This window comes from Heptranchias perlo, chromosome 39 (genome assembly GCF_035084215.1).
Source record: "Heptranchias perlo isolate sHepPer1 chromosome 39, sHepPer1.hap1, whole genome shotgun sequence".
Lineage (NCBI taxonomy): Eukaryota > Metazoa > Chordata > Chondrichthyes > Hexanchiformes > Hexanchidae > Heptranchias > Heptranchias perlo.
Window position 1 is genome coordinate 12,561,205 of NC_090363.1, and position 10,557 is coordinate 12,571,761.

Genomic DNA, 10,557 nt, shown 5'->3' on the forward strand with positions numbered 1-10,557 from the left:
GATACGCCCTGTGACCTCTTGGCTTCTTGTATTAACATCTGTTTTACTTGACGTCACGCAAGGATCAACACATGCAAGTGCCTAAGCAGTAGTTGACAGTACAGAACAAGAATTATATTAACCGTTCCGTTCTGGGTAGAAGGTGTGTCCGCATTTCGTTCCTCTTGCTTCTACATTAACAAAGTCACAGGTCCCTCCAGTTATACCCCAAAAGAAAGGAACTGCAGCCAAATACATCTCCAAACAACACATGCTTGTCCAGATGGGTCAATACGTTGTAAACCCCCCTTATGTCTCCTTATTTTTAGCGCAGTGTTTCTCAGTTACTGCAGTTGATGGATCATCCGAAAGGCCTTGAACCTAACGGGAGTTCGAATGGAAGGAGTGAAGATACCGTTGTGTGCTTTCCCCCAAGTTTGCAATAACAGGATGCTCATGGCTGTTGGTCATCCTGCTGCTGCAGTAAGATAATTTAAAAGCAGTCTATTTGATGACGTGGCAGTTCCGGCTAAAACCTCGTCTATTTGAACCTTTCCAGCCTGGTTCCCCTAAACGCCTTTCAAATCTATGTTTCCTTACAACATGTACGGTACACAGTGGATAAAAGGGAACGATTGACTCCTGTCTGGTACTCTACATACGTGATTGTCTCAGAGTCAACATATGTATATTTACAGTACACATAGAAACATAGAAAATAGGAGCAGGAGTAGGCCATTTAAGCCCTTCGAGCCTGCTCCGCCATTCAATATGATCATTGCTGATACTTGAAATCAACACCATATTCCCGCTCTCTCCCCACACCCCTTGATGCCTTTTGTGTCTAGAAAGGTATCTAGCTCCTTCTTAAATATATTCAGTGACTTGGCCTCCACAGCCTTCTTTGGTAGAGAATTCCACAGGTTCACTACCCTCTGAGGGAAGAAATTTCTCCTCATCTCAGTCCTAAATGTTCTACCCCGTATCCTGAGACTGTGGCCCCTCGTTCTGGACAACCCAGCCAGGGGAAACATCCTCCCTGCATCCAGTCTCTCTAATTCTGACAGAATTTTATATGTTTCAATGATATCCCCTCTAATTCTTCTAAACTCGAGTGAATACAGGCCGAGTCGAACCAATCTCTCCTCATACGACAGTCCTGCCATCCCAGGAATCAGTCTGGTGAACCTTCGCTGCACTTTCTCTTTGGCAAGTATATCCTTTCTTAGGTAAGGAGACCAAAACTGCACACAATACTCCAGGTGTGGTCTCACCAAAGCCCTGTATGACTGCAGTAAGACATCCTTGCTCCTATACTGAAATCCTCTTGCAATGAAGGCTAACATACCATTTACCTTCCTAACTGCATGCTGCACCTGCATGTTTGCTTTCAGTGACTGTGTACAAGGACACCCAGGTAACATTTTACATCAACGTTTCTCAATCTATCACCATTTAAATAATACTCTGCCTTTCTGTTTTTCCTTCCGAAGTGGATAACTTCACATTTATCCACGTTATACTGCATCTGCCACGTATTTGCCCACTTACTCAACTTGTTTAAATCGCCTTGAAGCCTCTTTGCATCATCCTCACAACTCACGATCTCACCTGGTTTTGTGTCGTCAGCTAACTTGGAAATATAACATTTGGTTCCCTCTTCAAAATCATTGATACATATATATATATATATATATTGTGAATAGCTGGGGCCCAAGCACCGATCCCTGCGGTACCCCATTCGTCACTGCCTGCCACCCCAAAAAAGACCCATTTATTCCTGCTCTCTGTTTCCCCTCTGTTAACCAATTTTCAATCCATGCCATTACATTACCACCAATCCCATGTGTTTTAATTAACCTCTTATGTGGGACTTTATCAAAGGCCTTCTGAAAATCCAAATAAACCACATCCATTGGTGCTCCCTTATCTATTTTACCAGTTACACCCTCAAAAATCTCCAGTAGGTTTGTCAAACATGATTTCCCTTTCAGAAATCCATGTTGAGTTTTTCTAATCCTGTTGATATTTTTTAAATGGCCTGTTATCACATCCTTTATAATAGACTCTAGCACTTTCCCTACTACTGATGTTAGGCGAACCGATCTGTAGTTCCCTGTTTTCTCTCTCCCTCCTTTTTAAATAGTGGGATTACATTTGCCACCCTCCAATCTGCAGGAACTGTTCCATAATCTATAGAATTTTGGAAGATGGCAACTAATGCATCCACTATGTCCATGGCTACCTCTTTTAGTATTCTGGGATGTTGGCCTTTATATCTAGAGGTCTGGAGTACAAGGGGGCAGAAGTTATGCTGCAGCTATACAAAACCCTGTTTAGACCGCACCTGGAGTACTGTGAGCAGTTCTGGGCACCGCACCTTCGGAAGGACATATTGGCCTTGGAGGGAGTGCAGCGTAGGTTTACAAGAATGATACCCGGACTTCAAAGGTTAAGTTACGAGGAGAGATTACACAAATTGGGGTTGTATTCTCTAGAGTTTCGAAGGTTAAGGGGTGATCCGATCGAAGTTTATAAGATATTAAGGGGAACAGACAGGGTGGATAGAGAGAAACTATCTCCGCTGGTTGGGGATTTTAGGAGTTGGGGGCACAGTCTAAAAATTAGAGCCAGACCTTTCAGGAGCGAGATTAGAAAACATTTCTACACACAAAGGGTTGTAGAAGTTTGGAACTCTCTTCCACAAACGGCAATTGATACCAGCTCAAATTTAAATCTGAGAAAGATAGCTTTTTGGCAACCAAAGGTATTAAGGGATATGGGCCAAAGGCAGGTATGTGGAGTTCGATCACAGATCAGCCATGATCTTATCAAATGGCGGAGCAGGCACGAGGGGCTGAATGGCCTACTCCTGCAGTTTGTCAAGCCCTGGGGATTTATCGACTTTCACTCCCATTAATTTCTCCAGCACGATTGTTTTACAAATACTAATTTCCTTTCATTCCTCCTTCTCACTCGTCCCTTGGTTCCCCAGCATTTCTGGGAAGTTATTTGTGTCCTCTTCTGTGAAAACAGAACTAAAGTATTTGTTTAATTGCTCTGCCATTTCCCTGTTCCCCATTATAAATTCTCCCGTTTCTGACTGTAAGGGACCTACAATTGTCTTCACTAATCTTTTTATTTTTGCATACTTGTAGAAGCTTTTACAGTCCACTTTTGTGTCCCTTGCAAGTTTACTCTCATACTCTATTTTCCCTCTTAATCAATCTCTTGGTCCTTTTTTGATGAATTCTGAACTGCTCCCAATCCTCAGGCGTGCTACCTTTCCTGGCAACTTTATTTCATTCTAATACTATCCTCAATTTCTTTTGTTAGCCATGGTTGCGCCACTTTTCCTTTTGTGTTTTTGCACCAGGAAGGAATGTATAATTGTTGCAATTCATACGTTCATTCCTTAAATGTTAGCTATTGCCTATCCACCGTCATGCCTTTTAATGACGCTTCCCAATATATCATAGCCAACTTCACTTTCCACCTTAATGAAGAATTCTATTACGTTATGGCCACTCTTCCTTAATGGACCCCGCACAACAAGATTATTAATTAACTCCTTCTCATTGCACAATGCCCAATCCAGGATAGCCTGCGGGTAAAATCTAAGGATACACTCCAATCTAATACTGTTCGGCCAAGGTGTGTCTCAATGACAGCTCCTGTGCTTGTGCAGTATACATTGTACAAAAGGGAACGGTTCATTCCTGCAGGTACTGTACAGCTCGTGTATGGCTCACTCTCAGCTCCTGTACATCTACAGTACTCTGTGGGTAAAAGGGGACGATTCGCTCCCATCTGCGACTGCGCGGCCTGCGTGTGTCTCGGTGTCAGCTCCTGTATACTTACAGTACACAGCGGGTAAAAGGGAGCAATTCACTCCCGTAAGGTACGGTATGGTCCGTGTGCGTCAGTGTCAGCTTCTGTAAATTACAACTCAAAGCGGGTAAAAAGGGAATGATTCACTCCTGGCCGGTACTGTACGACCCGTGTGTTTTTTTTTATTATTCGTTCATGGGATGTGGGCGTCGCTGGCGAGGCCGGCATTTATTGCCCATCCCTAATTGCCCTCGAGAAGGTGGTGGTGAGCCGCCTTCTTGAACCGCTGCAGTCCGTGTGCTGACGGTTCTCCCACTGTGCTGTCAGGAAGAGAGTGCCAGGATTTTGACACAGCGACAATGAAAGAACGGCGATATATTTCCAAGTCAGGATGGTGTGTGACTTGGAGGGGAACGTGCAGGTGGTGTTGTTCCCATGTGCCTGCTGCTCCTGTACTTCTAGGTGGTAGAGGTCGCGGGTTTGGGAGGTGCTGTCGAAGAAGCCTTGGCGAGTTGCTGCAGTGCATCCTGTGGATGGTACACACTGCAGCCACAGTGCGCCTGTGGTGATGGGAGTGAATGTTTCGGGTGGTGGATGGGGGGCCAATCAAGCGGGCTGCTTTATCTTGGATGGTGTCGAGCTTCTTGAGTGTTGTTGGAGCTGCACTCATCCAATCAAGTGGAGAGTATTCCATCACACTCCTGACTTGTGTCTTGTAGATGGTGGAAAGGCCTTGTGGAGTCAGGAGGTGAGTCACTCACCGCAGAATACCCAGCCTCTGACCTGCTCTCATAGCCACAGTATATATATGGCTGGTCCAGTTAAATTTCTGGTCAATGGCGACCCCCGGGATGTTGATGGTGGGGGATTCGGCGATGGTAATGCCGTTGAATGTCAAGGGGAGGTTGTTAGACTCTCTCTTGTTGGAGATGGTCATTGCCTGGCACTTATCTGGCGCGAATGTTACTTGCCACTTATAAGCGCAAGCCTGGATGTTGTCCAGTTCTTGCTGCATGAGGGCTCGGACTGCTTCATTATTTGAGAGGTTGCGAATGGAACTGAACACTGTGCAATCATCAGCGAACATCCCCATTTCTGACCTTATGATGGAGGGAAGGTCATTGATGAAGCAGCTGAAGATAGTTGGGCCTAGGACACTAAGTATCTAAGTGTCAGCTCCTGTGCACATACAGTACACATTGGGTAAAAGGCAACTATTCACTCCCGTCTGTTACTGTATAGCTCATGTGTGTCTCAATGTCAGCTCCTGTACATGTACAGTCCACAACAGGTAAAATGGAACGATTCACTCCTGACTGGATCGGCACGGTCCATGTGTGTCTCCCTGTCAGCCCCTGTACATGTACAGTACACATTGGGTAAAAGGCAACTATTCACTCCCGTCTGTTACTGTATAGCTCATGTGTGTCTCAATGTCAGCTCCTGTACATGTACAGTCCACAACAGGTAAAATGGAACGATTCACTCCTGGCTGGATCGGTCCAGTCCGCGTGTGTCTCCCTGTCAGCTCCTGTACATGTACAGCACACAGCGAGTAAAAGGTAATGATTCACTCCCGTCTGGTACTGCACGTCCGTTATGTGTGTGTCAGCGTCAGCTTCTGTAAATGTACAACACTTAGCCGGTAAAATGCAATGATTCACTGATACGGCAAAGCCCGAGTGTGTCACCTCCTGTACATGTATAGTACACGGCGAGGCTATTGAGATCGTTATCCACATTCATCTTTTTCACAGCCGGTACATATCAGACCAAACCCTGTCCCTTTCACCTCCGACCAACACCTGTTGATGCAGAAATCCAACATCTCAGCATCTTCGTGGGGCTGCTCAGTTGTACACAACTGACTATATCACTTTCTGTGGGTATCTGTAAACGCTTTCCGATCTCGATGCATCGATATATCGATACAATGTAAACACCTTATATCAATATAATATGGAGTATAAATTTTTTAAAAAGAAAACATCAGGATGTAACTAAAATGCAGATGGTGCCAATCTACCACAAGTGTGGACATTAATTTCATCAAATGCCTTCCAAGAAATTATAAACGAGTATCCTCAGTTTCAGGAGTCTATACCGTTACTTTAGGAGTGCATTCTTCAAAATATTTTATGTGTAAAATATGATCAAATTCATATTTTGGACGCTTTGTTTTCAATGTAAAATGTGTTGCCAATTATCCCTGATCAGTGCGATTAAATACGCTAAGCTTAATCTGTTTGTTCAATGAATTTTACCTCATGCCAATCATTGTGCAATGACCGTGTGTCACTTGAGCTTTCTCTCAGGTATAAAGAAGCCCTTATTTTGAAGGCAGGTCATCTGCGTGTCCATAGCACAAACAGAAAACGTCGCTTCTCTCCGAAAATGGGACAGCCGGTAATCGTACAGATAGCAAACATATACTACCCTATTCTTGCAACAGTCGGTATTCCGGGTAAGCCGCTTGTGATCAGGTAATATTCATCTGTAACAGTGTTTCACCGTATCACTGCTCCTATTACCGGTGTAATAATATTAACCGTTTGTTTTGATATGGTTGATGTGCCGACATTAATTACTGCCATCTATCCAATAACAATAAGAAAAGTCCACGTCTCCGACATGTTCTTAATATAATCAACTGACGGGCAGCACTATTGGTTCAGTAGTTTTAAATTAAACAAGTTAGTGGGAATTTCGTCTCCTTCGTAGAGCCAAGTGATAATTAGAAGCAAACTATTGCGGATTCTGGAAATCTGAAATAACAGCAGAAGGTGCTGGAAACACTCAGCAGTACAGGCAGCATCCGTGGAGAGAGAAACAGAGTTAATGTTTCAGCTCGATGACCAGTTCTGATGAAAAGTCACCGACTTAAAACGTTTACTCCGTTTCTCTCTCCACCGATACTGTCTGACCTACTGAGTTTCAAGCATTTTCTATTCTTATTTGTAATTTTCAGTCCGAATCAAATATTAGCATCGCAGTTGGGTTCTGGTGGGTTAACATTGTTGAAAAGCAGAAGTCATCCATCAGGACAAGTTGCCAACTAACATTCCGAGAATATGCCCGCAGCAGCGATTGTTTGTCAATGCTGCTGGATATCCGCAAACCGTGGGCGATGTTCCCTCTATGTGTTGGTGAAAGGCGACGTTGCTGACCGCGGGCAACTACTAAGAAAGGTTAAGTTTACAGAGCAATCCTGCAGGCTGCGTGGCTGAAGCTGAGCGATATTTGACGTTGCATTGATGTGTGGCCAGCTCATGGTGTCAGCCTGCAAATTAAAGGCAAACCGGGTCCTGCGGAGCGCAGGCAAAATAAACTGTCGGCGAACATCGACAGCCTTTCCACAATACGACGGATTTCCCTTCTAATTATTGTAACATAGAAGGAAAATCCGGTGGGTTGTGTTAGCACGTGATTCTCGCCTGCAATTTCCTCTCTGTGCAGCGGCCAAGCTGCACAGAGAGGAATGCCCCGGAGGTAAAGACAAAAATCTACCCGGAGGTTTTTTTTGCACGGTTAATTTAGTGTAATAGCAGTAAACTTTCCTTGTGTTCTCCCGTCTCCACTTCGGCAGAAGATTTGCAGAAACCCGGGAGAGACCGTGTGATCAGCCGAAGTTACGACACGCGATTGGGAGAACCTCCTACCTCGAATTTCTACCCAGTTACGTGTTGCTGGAGATAAAATATGTGTTGCTGCTGCTTTCTGCGGGTTTAGTAAGACAAGGAATACATGATATAAATCAATAATAGACTTTATTCAACTTGTGGGCAGATTTTTTTATTATTATTCTGGAAAACAGAAAACACGAAAAATACCGCATCATATATCAAAACGTTAACATGGGAATGATAAATTGAGATATATTTATTACATGGGTTGTGGGTTTGGAGTCAGAGATTTTCAACTGTAACATTATACATACGTATAAACGGGGTTTAAAGACAGCTTGAAACAGATCTTTTTAAGTTGGTTGAAACATTATTTAATGAAACTACGGAGGCAGCTGCAACTGTTGTGCTTCTGTGTTTCAAAATGCAATCATTCCTTCCACGGCCTCAGTTCTTTATTAATGGTTATTCCAGAATATCAATGAATTAAATTCAAATGCCCTTTACATGTCGGAATCGGATGCATAGCAACAATCTTTGCTGTTATATTATAACGTCAAGCAATGTATCTGATAAATCTTGTCTGCTCGTTACATAAAGAGAAAAACGCAGGGAAAAGACTACGGTAGTCGTTTTCATCTGCTTCCAGGCAATCAAAGATGGAATATTATAGCGAGATTCATATTATCACTCACAAGCCTACATTGGATTATTATTGAGGGTGTTTTAAATGATTAAATATGATTTGTGTCAGGGACATGACAATGTCTGTTCCCTGCACTGTCTGTGACGGTGCATGCAAACTGTAAGTTATCAGTGTAATTGGAGGCAGCAAAGCTTTTTTGAGTTAACTCACAGATGTATATGCATGAAGAAATTTGTGTTTTCAGCATCCGTCAATTTATCTGGCAGAGAGAGAGACTTTTGAGCGACAAGATAAAAAGTGCATGGATTTTCATACAAATAAACAGTCGACTGATCGCTCTCTCAATATAAGGAGAGTTTAGTAATTTCATTTTCCTCTTTTTGCAGCCAATTTGGTGACAATTGTGATTCTCTCCCGCGGATGCTGCGGCCTCTCCAATTGCATCACCCGTTACCTGGTGGCCATGGCGTCGGGGGATCTACTGATCCTGATATTTGCTATAATCCTGTATGAGATTCAAGATGCTTATTTCCCACATTCATTCCTGAACTACACTCCTATTTGTCGAATCACTATCGCCAGTATTCTTGCTTCCTATGATTTTTCTATCTGGTTAACTGTCGCTTTCACCTTTGATAGATTCATCGCCATTTGTTGTCAAAAGTTGAGAACAAAATATTGCACCGAAAAAACTGCGGCTGTGGTTATAGCAGTAGTGTGTTTCTTCAGCGTTTTAGAAAATGTTCCATTCTACTTTGCAGTTGAACCTCGGGAAATAATTAACAATGTACCATGGTCCTGCCATATGAAATCCAGCTTCTATACATTACCCATATGGGTAGCATTTTTGTGGTTGGAAAATATTTTAACCCCATTTCTTCCATTTTTGTTGATTCTACTGCTCAATGCTCTGACCATCAGGCACATTGCAATGGCCAATAGAGTGAGGAGGGGACTCCGAGGAAACAAGGATGGTGAAAATCACAATGATCCAGAGATGGAGAACCGAAGGAGGTCGATGATTTTACTGCTCGCCATATCTGGCAGTTTTATACTGTTATGGATGGTATCATTCATATTTTATATTTATGTACAATTTGCAGACACCCAACTTTTAGAAGCAAATTACGACGACCCTTTCACCATTATGGAACAATCCGGGTACATGCTTAGGTCTTTGAGTTCCTGCACAAACACGTTTATTTATGCAGCGTCCCAGAGAAAATTCAGAGATGAGCTGAAGAATATGATTAAGCGACTCCTGGCTCCAATAACCTGTTTATTTAAGTAAATTGAATGGTTTCACCGAATTGAAACATAATCACATCCATCCAAATTAACACAGTTCTTCAATAGAAATCCCCTGTACACACAGGAATCTCCCGTTGAATTGCTCACAGTCAGAAAAAGTTTGCAGGCTCTTAGCTCGCCGGCCTGATTTTCACGTGAATTAAAATAAATGAATAGGGAAGCGGGGTCGCTGATTGGAGAGCGCTCAAGCTTGAAGGCCGACTTGCAATTTTAGAATTTCATAGGAAGCGGAGTAGGCTATTCAGCCCCTCGAGCCTGCTCCGCCATTAAATTAGATCATGGCTGATCTGTATCTTAATTACTTTTAACCCCCTTTGCTCCATATAGCTTGATACCCTCACCGAACAAAAATCTATCAACCTCAATTTTGAATGCTCCCATTGAACCTCAACATCCACAGCCTTTTGGAGATCGGTTTTGCAGATTGCTATTAAGTTTTGTGCGAAAAAGTGCTTCCTGACAGAAGAGGTGTCCAGAGGGGATACGCTTGATAAGACGCAGTTCAATACACTCAGAGCTACTGATTCAAGGGGAGTGAGTCAGATTTTCTTTATTACATGATATCCTGGGCTTGTATCGATCTTCAGGCAAGTAATTCGCGGATTTTGTCTATTTCTCTCTCAAAACGGAATCCGTTGTCTCACTTCTTATTAAAATTAAAAATTCTTTAATTGACCTTAATTTTTCCCATAGCTGTTTTACAGACAAGAAGAGTTTGAGAGGAGCTAACACAATGAAGGATAGTGTCTGTCATTTAGCGTTAATGTGGGGGCGGGGTGATGGTTGTGAGCTTCGACAGCACTGGGAGGAAGGGAGAGATTCTGGTAACATTTGTGGTCGCCTCGGCTTTCACCGAGCTGGTGTGGCAGTCTCACCATCAGGCCAGCAGGTGAGCTTGGATTGTGTCCAACGGAGGGAGAGTTCTGACATTCAGTAATGCTGGGACACGATTGTCAGATTTAGAAGAATCGGATTATGGATTGGGGATTTGAGGTCACCGATTAGACTGTTGTAAAATATGAGAGCATAAAATGTGGAATAGGAAAGTTCAAAAAGATCAAATGTAAAATTAGTTACTCCAATATAAAGGGTGAAAGCAAAATGCTTTGAATTGATTTACTAGAATGGTACCAGGGATGGGGGACTTGCGTGATTTGGAGAGATTGG

General features: G+C 43.1%; 1 protein-coding gene across 1 annotated transcript; it reads left to right on the forward strand.

Moving 5' to 3' along the window:
* Positions 1 to 6,204: 6,204 nt before the first annotated feature.
* LOC137305007 (probable G-protein coupled receptor 139) lies at positions 6,205 to 9,370 on the forward strand. The gene is made up of 2 exons (XM_067973777.1): positions 6,205 to 6,274; positions 8,466 to 9,370. The coding sequence occupies exons 1-2, from the start codon at positions 6,205 to 6,207 to the stop codon at positions 9,368 to 9,370; spliced, it is 975 nt and encodes a 324-aa protein (XP_067829878.1).
* Positions 9,371 to 10,557: the final 1,187 nt, after the last annotated feature.

Bases quoted from the DNA above. Each gene is read 5' to 3' on its own strand.
- LOC137305007 (XM_067973777.1), top strand. From the start codon at position 6,205: ATGGGACAGCCGGTAATCGTACAGATAGCAAACATATACTACCCTATT. The intron at 6,275-8,465 runs GTAAGCCGCTTG...CTCTTTTTGCAG, and splicing joins TGCAACAGTCGGTATTCCGG to CCAATTTGGTGACAATTGTG.